This window comes from Phoxinus phoxinus (genome assembly GCF_949152265.1).
Source record: "Phoxinus phoxinus genome assembly, chromosome: 7".
NCBI classification, from domain to species: domain Eukaryota; kingdom Metazoa; phylum Chordata; class Actinopteri; order Cypriniformes; family Leuciscidae; genus Phoxinus; species Phoxinus phoxinus.
Genome location: NC_136882.1, coordinates 40,572,707 through 40,590,032, shown reverse-complemented (window position 1 = coordinate 40,590,032; position 17,326 = coordinate 40,572,707). Strand labels below are relative to the sequence as shown.

The window sequence follows — 17,326 nt, the reverse complement described above, 5'->3', positions numbered from 1 at the left end:
TGTGTTTTTACCTTTTTCGAATTAGGTTTTTTTTATGTCTGTTTTGTTTTTATTTATTAGTTATAACGTTATAGCTGAAAAAAAATCTTCAACTTTTATTTCTTATAATCTTGCTGCAGATTACATCTATTTTTGCTCAATTTCTATCAAAAACCTTAAAAAAATATATAGTAAAAAATGTTTACGTTTTATTTCAATTCATATTTTGTTTTATTTCAATTATGTTTATTTTATTTCATGTAACAAAAATATTTGTTTTTAGCTTGAATTTGAGTTAACGATAATAATCCTGCTGCAGATGTTTTTATATCTTATTTTGTTTTAGTTAATGTTTATTTTCTTTAAAATATTGGTTTTAATTTTAGTTAACAATAAAATGCTGCAGATTCAATCTAAACCAGTTTAGTTCTTTCAAATACTCTTTTTATATATTTTATTTCAATTAATGTTTATTTTATTTCAAGTAACTTAAAAGGTTTTTTAACATGTTTAGCTGTAATTTTAGTTAACGATAATAATCCTGTTGCATATTATCTTATTTTGTTTTAGTTAATGTTTCATTCAAATAACAAAAAAAATGGATTTTTATGGTTTTAGTTTTAATTAACAATAAAATGCTGCAGATTCCATCAAAAAAAAAAATTTCTTTAGAATTTTATTTCAGTTAATGTTTATTTTATTTCAAGTAACTTAAAAGTTTTTTTCTATTTGCGTAGATATGTCAGTAATTGTGTTCTCTGTTATTCCCCGTCAGTCGCCCAAATCTGCCTTCATCAGTGCGGCTAAAAAGGCCAAGCTGAAATCCAATCCGGTCAAAGTGCGCTTTGCTGAAGAAGTCATTATTAACGGACAAGTACCGGTAAGTGAAAAATGACACGTTTGGCTCGGATAATGTGACGTTTCTGATATTCAGGGAGAAAAACTGTTGGGTTCTGATTATATTAACGTTGGACTGATTGGATTGTGAGTCAGGTGATTAAAGTAAGAGGATTGGTGAGAGCGATTATTGCACGGCACACGTTACATAAATCACTGTGTTCATATTAACAGTGTTTCTTCATTAGTGGCACAACCAGAGGTTAGTTATTAAAATGATGCATCATGTTTTTGTACGGCGGTGTGATTTTATGATTATGTTTTCGTCCGCAGGAATCGGTGAAGGATAATTCTCTGCTCTTCATGCCAAATGTGCTGAAGGTGTATCTGGAAAACGGACAAACTAAATCCTTCAAGTTTGATTGCAACACCTCCATTAAGGTATTAAAACAACAGTGTGCGAGTGTTTCATTCACTAATCACCGCTGCCACATCGTAGAGGCGCCCGCATAATGATTTAATATACATATTTATGATGCGGCAAGCAATATTTACTCTCAAGTTAAACACTACTGTTCTAAAGTTTTTATTTTAATACGTTTATTCACATTAGATTGATCAAAAGTGACAGTAAAGGCATTTATGTTACAAAATATTCTATTTAAAAAAAAATTCTGATCTTTCTGAGTACTGAAAAACAACATGTGAAAAATATGAAAACACTGATAATAATCATAAATGTGTCTTGAGCATCAGATCATCATATTACACTGATTTCTGGAGGATCATGTGACACTGAAGACTGGAGTAATAATGATAAACTCAGCTTTGATCACAGGAATAAATTACACTTTACTATATATTCACATAGAGAACTGATGATTTACGTTATAATAATATTTCAAAATTTTTACTGTATTTTTTTATCAAAATAAATGCCGCTTTAATCAGCAGAAGAGACTCTTTCAGAAACATTAAATATCGTACGCCCCCACACGTTTGGCCGGGAGTGTGTGTGAATGTCGATCTCATGGATCTCACACACACACGAGCAGCTGAAGAGGAATAATAGATGTTGTTCTGTTTGAAAGGATGTTATTCTGACCCTGCAAGAGAAGCTGTCGATTAAAAGCATCGAGCACTTCTCTCTGATGCTGGAGCACAAGATGGAGGGATCTGCAACCAAGCTGATGCTTCTTCACGAGCAGGAGATGCTGATGCAGGTCAGAGTCACATCACAGTGTAATATCACTATCAAGTCAGAGTAACATCACAGTGTAACATCACTATAAGGCCAGTGTAATTTCAGTCTCACAGCGAGAGAATCACACTGGGGGAGAAGAGAGTTAGATATGAGGAGTGACACAAAACCCCATAACCCTATAGATATGTGTTAGTGCTGTCAAATTGATTAATCACGGTTAACCATGTATATTACACTGAACAAAATTATAAACGCAACACTTTTGTTTTTGCCCTCATTTTTCATGAGCTGGACTCTAACTCTTTCATGAGATCTAAGACTTTTTCTATGTACACAAAAGGCCTATTTCTCTCAGATATTGTTCACAAATCTATGTAAATCTGTGTTAGTGAGCACTTCTCCTTTGCCGAGATGATCATCCACCTCACAGGTGTGTATATCAAGATGCTCATTAGACAGCAGGATTATTGCACAGGTGTGCCTTAGGCTGTCCACAATAAAAGGCCTCTGTAAAATGTGCAGTTTTACTGTATTGGGGGGGTCCGAAAACCAGTCAGTATCTGGTGTGACCTCCATTTTCCTCACGTAGTGCAACACATCTCCTCCGCATAGAGTTGATCAGGTGTTGATTGTGGCCTGTGGAGTGTTGGTCCACTCCTCTTCGATGGCTGTGTGAAGCTGCTGGATATTGGCAGGACACGCTGTCGTATACGCCGATCCAGAGCATCCCACACATGCTCAATGGGTGACGTGTGCAGTGAGTATGCTGGCCATGCAAGAACTGGGAAGTTTTCAGCTTCCAGGAGTTGTGTACAGACCCTTGCAACATGGCGCCGTGCATCATCATGAGCAACATGAGGTGATGGTCGTGGACGAACGACACAACAATGGGCCTCAGGATCTCGTCACGGGATCTCTGTGCATTCAAAATACCGTCAATAAAACACACCTGTGTTCGTTGTCCACAACATACACCTGCCCATACCATAACCCCCCCGCCACCATGGGCCACTCGATCCACAGCGTTGACATCAGCACACCGCTCACCCACACGACGCCACACACGCTGTCTGTCATCTGCCCTGTACAGTGAAGACCGGATTCATCCGTGAAGAGAACACCTCTCCAGAGTGCCAGACGCCATCGAATGTGAGCATGTGCCACTCATGTCGGTTGCGACGACGAACTGCAGTCAGGTCGAGACCCGATGAGGACGACGAGCATCAGATGAGCTTCCCTGAGACGGTTTCTGACAGTGTGTGCAGAGATTCTTTGGCTATGCAAACTGATTGTTGCAGCCGCTGTCCGGGAGGCGGGTCTCAGACGATCTTGGAGGTGAAGGGTAGGTCCTTTAGGGTGTCGTGGAGGGGTGAGGTGTCTAAGAGACAACATCTAGCTACCGGTGTGCCTCAGGGCTCAGTGCTGGGACCACTTCTCTTCTCCATCTACATGACATCACTAGGATCTGTGATTCAGAAACATGGCTTTTCCTATCACTGCTACGCTGATGACACACAACTCTACCTCTCATTCCAGCCTGATGATCCGACGGGAGCCGCTCGCATCTCAGCCTGACAGACATCTCCGGCTGGATGAAGGACCACCACCTTCAACTAAACCTTGCAAAGACAGAGCTACTTGTAATCCCGGCCAACCCAGCACTTCATCACAACTTCACCATTCAGCTAGGCTCGTCATCCATAACTCCATCAAGATCAGCCAGGAACCTTGGAGTTGTAATTGATGACCAATTGAACTTAACAGACCACATTGCTAGCACTGCCCGGTCATGCAGATTTGCCTTGTACAACTTCAGAAGGATCAGGCCCTTCCTATCAGAGCTACACAACTCCTTGTTCAGGCGCTTGTTCTATCCAGACTGGACTATTGTAATGCTCTCCTGGCTGGTCTCCCAGCTTGCTCTGTCAAACCTCTGCAACTGATCCAGAAGCTGCAGCTAGAGTGGTCTTCAACGAGCCGAAGAGAGCACACGTCACTCCTCTCCTCACTAAATTGCACTGGTTGCCGGTTGCCGCTCGCATCAAATTCAAGTCACTGACGGTTGCCTACAGAACACCACTGGCACTGCTCCCCTGAACCTGAACTCATTACTTCAGACTTATGTGCCATCCAGAAACTTGCGCTCTGAAAGCGAGCGGCGTCTGGTGGTGCCATCTCAAAGAGGCACGAAATCTCTCTCTCGGACCTTTACCATGACTGTTCCTGCTGGAGATGATCTAACTCAGCCAGAGCTGCTGAGTCCGTAGCCATCTTTAAGAAATTGCTGAAGACATATCTTTTTCAGCAGCACTTGATCCAGTAATACTAACACTTTCTCCTCTATTCTATCTTTTAAAAAAGTATTGCGTTAGATTGAACTGTGAAGAGTCATAGCACTTACATACTGTTGTCCTACTGCTAGTTTAATTGCTTCAATTGTTCTCATTTGTAAGTCGCTTTGGATCAAAGCGTCTGCTAAACGAATACATGTAAATGTAAGACGCTGGATGTGGAGGTCCTGGGCTGGTGTGGATACACGAGGTCTGCGGTTGTGAGGCCAAATCCTCTGAAACGCCTTTGGAAACGGCTTATGGCAGAGAAATGAACATTCAATTCCAGGGCAACAGCTCTGGTAGACACTCCTACAGTCAGCATGCCAATCGCACGCTCCCTCAAAACTCGCGACATCTGTGGCATTGTGCTGTGTGATAAAACTGCACATTTTACAGAGGCCTTTTATTGTGGACAGCCTAAGGCACACCTGTGCAATAATCCTGCTGTCTAATCAGCATCTCGATATGCACACCTGTGAGGTGGATGATTATCTCGGCAAAGGAGAAGTGCTCACTAACAGATTTAGACAGATTTGTGAACAATATCTGAGAGAAATAGGCCTTTTGTGTACATAGAAAAAGTCTTAGATATTTGAGTTCAGCTAAACAAAAGTGTTGCGTTTATCATTTTGTTTAGTATATTAATATATATGGATGGATGGATGGATGGATGGATGGATGGATGGATGGATGGATGGATGGATGGATGGATGGATGGATGGATAGATAGATAGATGTAAACAGCGAGTAACGATGAGTGTGTGTTGTTTCTCAGGTCAGTAACGATGAGTGTGTGTTGTTTCTCAGGTCAGTAACGATGAGTGTGTGTTGTTTCTCAGGTCAGTAACGATGAGTGTGTGTTGTTTCTCAGGTCAGTAACGATGAGTGTGTGTTGTTTCTCAGGTCAGTGACGATGAGTGTGTGTTGTTTCTCAGGTCAGTAACGATGAGTGTGTGTTGTTTCTCAGGTCAGTGACGATGAGTGTGTGTTGTTTCTCAGGTCAGTAACGATGAGTGTGTGTTGTTTCTCAGGTCTGTGACGATGAGTGTGTGTTGTTTCTCAGGTCAGTGACGATGAGTGTGTGTTGTTTCTCAGGTCAGTAACGATGAGTGTGTGTTGTTTCTCAGGTCACTCAGAGGCCAGGATCACACAAGATGAAATGTTTTTTCCGCATCAGTTTTCTGCCGAAAGACCCGGTGGATCTTCTCAGGAGAGACGCCGTTGCCTTCGATTACCTCTACGTTCAGGTTCAGTTCATCAGCTCATAAACTCACAAAACAACACTTCATATCTGCAGGCACTGTTCTTCTCCAGTAAATGTATCTTGATTTAAGAATGTTTATATATTTGTGCTGGAAAACGAGACAGAATCACTGAGAAAGAACATCATTTGTGTGTAGCGTATAAATGTTAAAGCAGGATCTCTATCGTTTGGTTTCTGCCATAATGCCGTCCAGCCATTAATTGAAGAGAAGTCTTCTTCATCTATACAGCGCTTTAACAGTATAGAGTTCCACAGCAGCTTTACAGAGATAACAGGAGATTACAGTAACAGAGATTACAGTAACAGGAGATACAGTAACAGAGATTACAGTAACAGGAGATACAGTAACAGAGATTACAGTAACAGGAGATTACAGTAACAGGAGATTACAGTAACAGGAGATTACAGTAACAGAGATTACAGTAACAGAGATTACAGTAACAGAGATTACAGTAACAGGAGATACAGTAACAGAGATTACAGTAACAGGAGATTACAGTAACAGAGATTACAGTAACAGAGATTACAGTAACAGAGATTACAGTAACGGGAGATTACAGTAACAGGAGATTACAGTAACAGAGATTACAGTAACAGGAGAGTACAGTAACAGAGATAACAGGAGATTACAGTAACAGAGATTACAGTAACAGGAGATACAGTAACAGAGATTACAGTAACAGAGATTAGAGTAACAGGAGATTACAGTTACAGGAGATTACAGTGACAGGAGATTACAGTAACCGAGATTACAGTAACAGGAGATTACAGTAACCGAGATTACAGTAACAGAGATTAGAGTAACAGGAGATTACAGTAACAGGAGATTACAGTAACAGAGATTACAGAGATAACAGGAGATTACAGTAACAGAGATTACAGTAACAGGAGATTACAGTAACAGAGATTACAGTGACAGGAGATTACAGTAACAGGAGATTACAGTAACAGGAGATTACAGTAACAGGAGATTACAGTAACGGGAGATTACAGTAACAGGAGATTACAGTAACAGGAGATACAGTAACAGAGATTACAGTAACAGGAGATTACAGTAACAGAGATTACAGTGACAGGAGATTACAGTGACAGGAGATTACAGTAACAGGAGATTACAGTAACAGGAGATTACAGTAACAGAGATTACAGTGACAGGAGATTACAGTAACAGGAGATTACAGTAACAGGAGATTACAGTAACAGGAGATTACAGTAACGGGAGATTACAGTAACAGGAGATTACAGTAACAGGAGATACAGTAACAGAGATTACAGTAACAGGAGATTACAGTAACAGAGATTACAGTAACAGAGATTACAGTGACAGGAGATTACAGTAACAGAGATTACAGTGACAGGAGATTACAGTAACAGAGATTACAGTAACAGGAGATTACAGTAACCGAGATTACAGTAACAGGAGATTACAGTGACAGGAGATTACAGTAACAGAGATTACAGTGACAGGAGATTACAGTAACAGAGATTAGAGTAACAGGAGATTACAGTAACAGGAGATTACAGTGACAGGAGATTACAGTAACCGAGATTACAGTAACAGAGATTACAGTGACAGGAGATTACAGTAACAGAGATTACAGTAACAGGAGATTACAGTGACAGGAGATTACAGTAACAGAGATTACAGTGACAGGAGATTACAGTAACCGAGATTACAGTAACAGGAGATTACAGTAACCAAGATTACAGTAACAGGAGATTACAGTGACAGGAGATTACAGTAACCGAGATTACAGTAACAGGAGATTACAGTAACCAAGATTACAGTAACAGGAGATTACAGTGACAGGAGATTACAGTAACAGAGATTACAGTAACAGGAGATTACAGTAACCGAGATTACAGTAACAGGAGATTACAGTGACAGGAGATTACAGTAACAGAGATTAGAGTAACAGAGATTAGAGTAACAGGAGATTACAGTAACAGGAGATTACAGTAACAGGAGATTACAGTAACAGGAGATTACAGTAACAGGAGATTACAGTAACAGTGTTTAGGCTTTACAGCAGATCTAGAATAAAGTTACTGTCCAGATAAAGTTAGTTTTGATTGATTCACTTCGTTGCTAAGAAGAGAAGAGTGTTTCTCCTGCTGAAGTGTGTGTGTGTGTGTGTGTGTGTGTGTGTGTGTGTGTGTGTGTGTGTGTGTGTGTGTGTGTGTGTGTGTGTGTGTGTGTAGAGCTGTAAGGACGTGGTTCAGGAACGCTTCGGCTCCGAGCTCAAGTACGACACGGCTCTTCGTCTGGCGGCTCTTCAGATGTACATCCTCACGCTCAGCACCAAACAAACTCAGAAAGTGTCTCTCAAATACATCGAGTGAGTTCAACAGTCCAACACACACAGTTATCAACCAAACACACACACACACACACACACACAGTTATCAACCAAACACACACAGTTATCAACCTAACACACACAGTTATCAACCAAACACACACAGTTATCAACCAAACACACACAGTTATCAACCAAACACACACAGTTATCAACCAAACACACACAAATTAAACATTGTAACACTACAGTTCGGTTCCAACATTAGTTAATGCTTCTAAATCTTTTATTACTCATTCATCTGCATCTACTCATCAAATGTTGTAATAGTATTCGACTTGAACTACGGATGAAGAGTTGTGTTTTTATTAACTAACATTAGCAAAGATTAATAAATACTGAATCGTTCATTGTTAACTATTGAGACTTTATTGTAAAAGTATTACCAAATGTTTTTTACTCGTCTTCTTGGAATAAAGATCATTTTACCAGTGGAACACAAACAATAGAATTTCAGAAGGAATTTAATACAGAATCTTTGATACTTAATAATATTGAATATTCTAAATTCCATAATGGCAAAATAGGGATGATAATAATAATAATAATAAAAGTACATGTCAATGTCAAAAATGTTTAAAAAATAAAGAAAAATATCACAATGTACAGTAGTGTTCAAAAGTGACATCCAGCATAGTAAAAGTGAAATTTTCCCTATTTATTAAAATATTATTATAGATTGTGTAGTCATATTGTGTAGTTGTGCTTGGAGTCGCTTGTTTTATTAGTGATAATAACGCTATGAAACATGACAAATTGTGCAAAATCATTTTTGTTCAGGCAAAGAAATTATGAACATGCAAAAACAAGAGAATCAACCGAATATTAATAACTGATTATGTTTGTCAGATTTTTTTTTTTTCCTGTGCATTTAGTAAAATAAAACCTTTTATCTGTAGTTTGCCTAATAGTTTTGTCAGATAAACACCTTAACCAAGTTTAGTGTTTGTTCTTCCCTCATATTTAACATATTTTCCTCATGTTATGATCATGGTTTCATTGAACTTGCAGTCATGATAAGCACTCGTGTTGTTATGGTGTGTGTAGCTGAAGCTCAGAGCTCTTGTGTTTCTGAGACTGTGTGATCGGCGTGAGGGCGAGTGCATGAGGAGATGTTCAGGTGCTGTGAGTGATGAGACGTGGAGATGAACGCTGTCTGAACGGAGTGTGTGTCCTCAGGAAGGAATGGGGTTTGGCTCAGTTTCTGCCTCCAGCGGTTCTGTCCAGCATGAAGGAGAAGAACATCAAGAAAGCTCTCACACACATCCTCAAAACCAACCAGAACCTGGTGCCTCCTGGGAAAAAGGTGAAGCAGCTTTCAGCTCCATGTGTGTGTAGAATACAGCAGAGTCATGATACCGGAGAAATTACACAACTCTCAATGCCAGCGTCACAGAGAAAACTAAACCTGTATGCAAATATGCTGAATTATTTCAAGATATGGATGTGTGTATATATATGAGAACATTATAATTGTGTGTTTGGGATGTGGCTTTTAATGGTGAGGCTTTTGTTTTTGTAATCAGGCTCTCAAAAATTATTTAAAAATTCGGATTTAGATTTATCGGCCAATATATCGGTTATCGGCTTTCAAATATAAACAATTATCGGTTATCGGTATCGGGCAAAATGTTTGTATCGGTAAACACGTCACCGATATTAAAATTTTTCCCGATACCAATAACCGATCTCAAAACAGTGCAACAGTACATTATAATATATATATATATATATATATGTATCATGGTTATCAGTGAAATAACAATCAGTGTGTGTGTGTGTGTGTGTGTGTGTGTGTGTGTGTGTGTGTGTGTGTGTGTGTGTGTGTGTGTGTGTGTGTGTGTGTGTGTGTGTGTGTGTGTGTGTGTGTGTGTGTGTGTGTGTGTGTGTGTGTGTGTGTGTGTTAAAGCTGACGGCGCTGCAGGCGAAGGTCCACTACCTGAAGTACCTGAGCGATCTGCGACTGTACGGCGGACGAGTGTTTAAATCCACGCTGGTCGTAAGTGCAAACACTCGCAGTCACTGATTCAGGACAAGAATTATAACATCATAAACTATACTTTCATTTATACTTTCATTTTTTTTTCATATATTCATTTCGCAGACGTTTTTATCCAAAGCGATTCATCTTAACTTTCTTAAATTAAATTTTTTTCTTAAATTTTAAATAATTTTTCTTAAAAATCTTAAAATAAATAAAATAAAAAATAGAATTGTTTACTTCACCGGAATATTGAAACTTGGTAAAGGTTTTGGCACTTGCTGTGTGAACATAAACACATCATGGACATGATTGGAAAAGGTTAAATCTGAAAACAATGAGCAAAATGTTTGATACTGCAGTCCAAACTAAATATCACTGAAAGTCATTTTATGAGATATCAACTCAGATTTGGAAAACATCTTGTTAATATATTTGGATTTGATTTTCTTACAGTTTTAGAGTAATACATATATATTTCATATAAAAATTAAAAATAGTTTGTTTTGTGCATTTTTCATAACAATTCTGTATTTATTTTCACAGCAGCAGTAATCTGCCAAGTGTTTTTTTTTTAAAACGAGACCCAACTTCAGTCTGTGATCCAAAGATTTCAAGATTTATGATTAAGTTGTAAATAATTTGTTGGATTGTGGAAATGGATTATAAATACAGCGTAAATATAATTTAGTACCATAAAATTCCTTAAAAACACAAAATATTAAATAAAAATAAAAATATAAATAATTTTTTTTTTAAATAAAGTTAAAATATAGTCAAATTTCTGTCATTTTTGACCAACATGTGAAGAGCAAAGGCAATACACATGTAAATCCATGGCACGAGTGTTACCTAAATATGTATTGCGTAGCTCTGCATACATTACAGATCTTTCGCATTTACACACATGAGACCCTGGACCACACACCAGTCTGGAGCCGCACGGGTATATCTGTGGCAATAGCAACTATACACTGTATGGGTCATAATTATCCAGTTTTCTTTTATGCCAAAAATCATGAGGATATTAAGATCATGTTCATGAAGATATTTAGTAAATGTCCTACCGTAAATATATAAAACATGTATTTGTGTGAGTGAATGCAGCACAATCGTGAACATAAATGCACAACTTTAAAGGAGATTTTCTCAATGTTTACATTTTTTTGCTCCTCAGATTCCAGATTTGTTTTATTCAGCTTTCAGATGATGTATAAATCTCAGTTTTACAAATGTCCCGTTCGATCTGCCGCTGGTGTTGGTGTGTCTCTGCCGCATGTATCTGATGTGACAGCTGTAGATGTGGAGGTTTTGATGAATCCGACAGCGATGTGATCATTGCTGTAAACAGGCCCTGTGTGTGACCCGACAGCAAGGAGAGAAACACACGGAGGTGACGCTGCTCGTGGGCCCGCGGTACGGCATCAGTCACGTGATCAACACCAAGACCAATCTGGTGGCTCTGCTGGCCGACTTCAGCCACGTCAACCGCATCGAGATGTTCACCGAGGACGAGAGGAACGTGCGCGTCGAGCTCCACGTCTTGGATGTTAAGGTGCGTCGGATCAGACCAACAGCTGCATATTTTGCAATGACATTCAGAGATTTTGTAAGTATAACAAATATTTATTTTTGCTATAGACCTCCACGTGAATTACAATAGTTACACATTTTACAAATAATATCCCTTTTTTTCCATCATTGCTTTTGTCTAATTCTAATAATGAAAACAGGAATTAATAATCCATATTTTTCGAAATTTCATGCTTCATTTTATAAAACAAATAAGTAGTCAATATATATATATTATAAAAAATATGGTAACACTTCAAAAACATGATCTTCTTCCGCAGTGTTTCTGTCTCTTTTTCCAGCACAAATATCTAAACATTATTAAATCAAAATACATTTACTGGAGAAGAAGCAAATTAATGAAGATATTAAGTGTTGTTTTCTGAAAAAAATATCAAAATTATACATTTTGCCAGTGGGGTCATAAAAAAAACGATTTATCATTAAGATCTGACTTCATTGGCAGATATTTGTTCTTGTTTTAAGCACAAACTCACTTTATTTTTATACATTTCTTCAAAAAACATTCTTCTTCTTCTCCAATAAATGTATCTTGATTTAAGAATGTTTCGATATTTGTGCTGGAAAACAAGACAGAACATTATTTTATGCAGTGAACACGTTATAATAATGTTTCATTTGTTAAATACATTAACTAACATGAACTAACAATGGACGAGCATTTATTAATCTTTTCTAATGTTAATCTCAAAATTGACTAATCACTTTTAAAATCAGTTGACATTAGTTAATGGACTATGATGAGCACGAACATTTTTATCAACTAACATTAACAAAGGTTAACAAATACAGTGAAAATGTATTGCTTAATCATGTTATCTAAAATAAAAATGCAATATGTTGTTTGCTACATTGCTTTGCAAGCATGAACTAAAATCTATATTACTTGGCGGATTATTTTGATAATTAATATTAATAAATTATTAATACTTTTTTTTTTTTTTTTACTATTATTTATGATGGTTTTAGGACCTGTAGTAAAATCTCTTCAACTGCACAGCCTCCCATCGCTTACTGCTTTATGTACTGATTATGCAAAATATCCTTTGTTTCTGAAGCCCATCACACTCATAATGGAGTCGAGTGATGCGATGAACCTGGCGTGTTTGACGGCCGGCTACTACAGACTGCTGGTCGATTCACGGAGGTCCATCTTCAACATGGCAAACCGTAACGCTGCAGGTAAGAGCACAAAACCACATGTGGAACCATTCATATGTCCGCTTGAAATTATGCTTATCATCATTATAGGCAGTGGTTCTCAACTTCACCAGCTAATGTACAAGTGTGACTTCAAGGTTATTTATTTGTGTCATACATATTACAGACATGCGATGTAATGTAGTCAGATGTTTGTTTTTTAGTTCAAACTAACAGAACCAACAAAGAATCATGGACATACACATACATAATGAAGAATAGAATACAATAAACTATCAAGAAATGTGTGAATACAGTAATTGTGGTTCAACTTAAAAAAGCAAGTTACCTTGTTGCCTTAACATTTTGAGTTCGTTGTAATTAAAAATTTGAGTTAAATACAATGAAGAAGAATGGTTTAATAAACAGAAACTCAAAATAGTATGTTGATAAAAGATAAAAAGTTGTGATAGCAAATCATGAAAATATTTTATAGGAACAAATTGTGAATAAGAAGCAGCAAAATGTAAAGAAGTATGTATACATGATATCAAAAAATATCTAACTCAATTTAAAATCAAGATATTTTTTCCACCTCATAATTATTGTAAAACTGCAACTGATTTACAAAATCAATCATTATTAATACGTTATCAAAACCTCCCGATTCTTTTAATAAGATACTTTCAAAACAAGCAGCTTTGTCATAATTACAGTTTATAATAATTACTAAACATCAAATATCACTGCAAAAATGCTGGAAAAGCAAAATGGCTTTTATAAATGATTTTATAAAAATATTATCAAAATTAAGTGAGTTTGTGCTTAAAACGAGGAGTCTCGTTTAAACTTAATTTAAAAGTAAAACAAGATTATTTTTCTCCATTTGCAGATCGTTCTCGTTTTAAGCTCAAACTTTTTTGAAACTTGTAGTTGCAAAGTTACTTGTAGTTAGTAGAATGTTTAAAGTGGATCATCGAAATATAGTTTACCAAATGTTTAGATATGTAATGGAAAACAAGACAAAAGTGCTGAGGAAGAACATCATTTGGCTTTAAGTACTATGTACTTACATTGAAATGACTAATTTGATACAATGGACTTATTGTGTACATACATGTGTTTACATTGTACTTATATTTTTCAATGTAAGTACATAGTACTAAAAGCCACTTAATATAAAGTGGGACCCATAATTTTTTGCAGTGATAATAGGGCATAATATATTGGACAATAAGGGTAATTTTTCAGTCAAAAAGGTTACGGACCACTGATTTAAGGTGCTTTAATCCGATACTTCACTAAAACGTTGACACTGGCATCTTCTTTTTTGTTTGTCTGCCTAAGGACATGACGCAAGGATCAAGCACAACTACCAGGCAATCGACTGGAATTACGTTCCCTATGCTGGATGCGATGACGCCGAGCCCGAATACCCCGTGTGTGGGCGAAGAGAGTGTGATATCGCCCCCAGCGTCTCTGAAATCCACCAGTCGCACCGGATGCACATGGAGGAGAAAGCGGAGAGGGCGAGCCGAGGAGGCCACGTGCATCCACAGCCCTACTTCAGTGTCCCAAAGGGCAAACCTCAAGAATCGCCCAGAAGCGCCAAGGTGTCCTTCATATTTGGCGAGCCACCGCTGGAGTGCGTGAACCCGCAGAACTTGGGCTACCAAAGACTGATGGAGGACATCCCGGAAGTGCTGGAGGAACACCGGTACATGTACGCGCAGCAGAAAGACTACAAGCCTCTGGAGGCGTCGATGGAGGTCGACGGCTTCCAGTACGGTTCCCACATGGTCTACGGAGACGCCAAGATCTTCGGCACGACGGAAGGCATCGAGGAGCCTTTGCTGCACGACATCTGCTACGCCGAGACTACGGATGACGCCGAAGACGACGACGACATTAGTTGCGAGGAGGACATGATGATGATGATGATGATGGGGGAGATGAAGGACAAAGCTCACTCTCTCCTGTCGCTCTCGGAGTCAAGCGACGACATAATCGACCTGACTTCACTTCCTCCGCCGCCTGAAGGGGGCGACGAGGAGGACAGCGACGACCTGTTGCAGTCGTTGAACTTGGCGATAGCCGCTCCGCCGCCCGGCTTCAGGGACAGCTCGGATGAGGACGACCACCAGGACCGTAAAAGCATGGCTTTGCTAAAACATGACATCCCCGTGTCGCTGATCGACTCGGTGCCAACAGTGGCTGGCGGGAGCGAGGAAGTGTTCAACGACGCTGTTGTCTCCACACTTCAAGCTCTCGAGGCCTTGGCCGCCTCTGAGGAACAGTCTCACCCACAATCGGACAATAGTTCAGGTTCTTACACTATAGTAACGTTTATTCATTGACGTTGTAGGACCTTCCAGCCATTCTTTTATTTTGGTTTTGTTTCTCCATTGTCTTCAATGCAAGCCCCATGTATTGTGTGTGCATTTGTTTTGTTTTGTTTTGCAATGTAAATGTGATCTCATTATAATTTGTGGTTCATTTTTGTTCATGTATTTCATTATTTATGCTGCATTTCATAGCCTTCAACGTTTTGTACAAATAAACTATTTTAAAGTATACAGTACGTGTGGTGTGATGACTAAAATGTTTGTCTCTTTGTGACACACAGGTGTAGAAATATCTCGGTCCTTTAGCCCCGAGTCCTCTTCTGATTCTGGGAATGAGACAAATTCCTCCGAAATGACGGAGAGCTCAGAGCTGGCCGCGGCTCAGAAACTCTCCGAAAACTCTCTGAAAATGTTTGTAGCCACTGCGGAAGGCTACCAAACTCTAGCCGAAGAGGAGACCGAGTTTCGATTGGCGCCGTGTAGCATCCGATCGTCTCTAGATGATCCCCAGTCCTCCGCGGTCGCCACTCTCCACTCGGATCACTTCGAGATGGAGCCGGAGACGATGGAAACCAAGTCGTTGACGGACTACTTCAACAAAATGCACAGGGATGTGATGATGGGAATGCCGAAGATCGAGGAGCAAGATGGTGGGGAGAACTCGAGCGCTGATGCAGAAGCCCGTCAGATGAACATCACAGAATCAGAAGATCTTGTCGGGATGTACAACAACTTCAATGGACGAGATTCCCAGCGTTCGAGTCCCTTTGATAGGGATAGGATGTCTTATGCATTTCACGAAAGCAATCAAAGATTGCATATGCTTCTGAATAATAAATCCGAAGAGCACATTTACTCCGAAGTGGCTGGCGATAGCGGTACATTGCACGCAGACAGGGTAACGCAAAAAGCCACTTTGGAGGACTCAACAGACTTGACCGCAAGTTCCCCCGCCAAAGAACAATATCTGCTCGAGCGATCCCGGAACGAACCCCAACAGAGCAAGCCGGCTTCATCCGAGCAAGAAGTGACGCGGTTGTACGAGTACCACTTGTCCAAAAGGATGTCGTCTTTACAGAGCGAGGGGAATCACTCCCTGCAGAGTTCCCAGTGTTCGTCCATCGATGCCGGCTGCAGTACGGGCAGCAGCACGCCCATGGACTCTCCTCTGTGCACGGGCGATAGCGCACATCTGCCCGCTGAGTCCTCTCTGAAAGGGCAGAGCGTAGATGGAACGTTTTTGCGGAAACACCACGGACAAGCTGGCTCCGAGTCGGGCCGGGAGGGATGCCAAAGGTTGCCCAAGATCAGAGAAACTACAGGTACTTGCATTTACATTCAGATTTATGCATTTGGCAGAAGCGAGTTACGTTTCGTACATTTGATCAGGGCTTTTCCTGGGAATCCAACCCATGATTCTTATACTGCGTTCACACCAAACGCGAATAAAGCGTCTGGCGCGAGTGATTTCAATGTTAAGTCAATGTAAAGACGCGTTTACTCGCGTCTGGACGTCCTGCAGCGCGAATGAGGCGTTTAGCGCGGTGCGGTAGACGCGTCCAGTTCGCGCGAATGACGTGCGAATGAGGCGAATTGAGCATCTGGTGTCAATTCGCGCCACGTTAACCAATCAGGAGCCTGCTTGCTGCTGTCACGTGGTGAAGTGACGCAGGCCGGCTTTTAAATCATTTTAAATCATTTTAAATGTTTGGCCTCAATAACTTATTTTATATGTTTGGGCTCAATAAATTATTTTGTAATATGACTAAATGCCCGTGTGAAAGAAGGAAAGGCATTGTTCAGATGTTAACTATGAATGTGACACTGAACACTTGCAGTCATAGGCTACATTTCTGAATGAGATGAAGAAAAACTCACATAATTAAAGAAGTCGTTTGACCTTCGTTATAACGAGTCATTAATGTATTTTAACTTACATGTTTCATATCATAGAACCAAAGCTATAGAGTGAATTTAAACATTTCTGGTTTACCAGCGGCAAACGTCAGGAGGACTAGCCGAGGTGAGGCTGCTCCAGCGGGTTACATGAGCACTGAGCGCCCGGTGATCGCCTGGATCTCACGACTCCGAAACGTCAGATCACATTTTTTAAAAAGGCGCTGTCTTTATAAATAAATTACAGATTTGAGCTATAAACAACTACATTCTCGACTGAACAACTCTTAAAACTACATTTCGTGACACAATAACAGTAGTATTTTTAAATTTCGTGGCCTTTCTTGCAAATAGAACCGCCTAGCACTGGCCCCTCCCACAAGAAGCAGATTTC

General features: G+C 39.5%; 1 protein-coding gene across 3 annotated transcripts in view; it reads left to right on the top strand.

Moving 5' to 3' along the window:
* The window catches only part of LOC307001918 (FERM and PDZ domain-containing protein 4-like), a 96,361-nt gene that overhangs the window by 72,532 nt on the left and 6,503 nt on the right, over window positions 1–17,326 (top strand). For 2 of the 3 annotated variants that reach the window (XM_079618992.1, XM_079618993.1), the window contains exons 6-16: window positions 755–859; window positions 1,150–1,257; window positions 1,908–2,039; window positions 5,481–5,600; window positions 7,820–7,956; window positions 9,157–9,283; window positions 9,887–9,976; window positions 11,331–11,513; window positions 12,610–12,733; window positions 14,039–15,016; window positions 15,318–16,358. In XM_079618992.1, the coding sequence (XP_079475118.1) occupies window positions 755–859; window positions 1,150–1,257; window positions 1,908–2,039; window positions 5,481–5,600; window positions 7,820–7,956; window positions 9,157–9,283; window positions 9,887–9,976; window positions 11,331–11,513; window positions 12,610–12,733; window positions 14,039–15,016; window positions 15,318–16,358 (3,145 nt within the window). Of the gene's footprint in view, window positions 1–754; window positions 860–1,149; window positions 1,258–1,907; window positions 2,040–5,480; window positions 5,601–7,819; window positions 7,957–9,156; window positions 9,284–9,886; window positions 9,977–11,309; window positions 11,514–12,609; window positions 12,734–14,038; window positions 15,017–15,317; window positions 16,359–17,326 lie in introns of all 3 variants that reach the window. The other variant, XM_079618991.1, reaches the window with a different exon arrangement.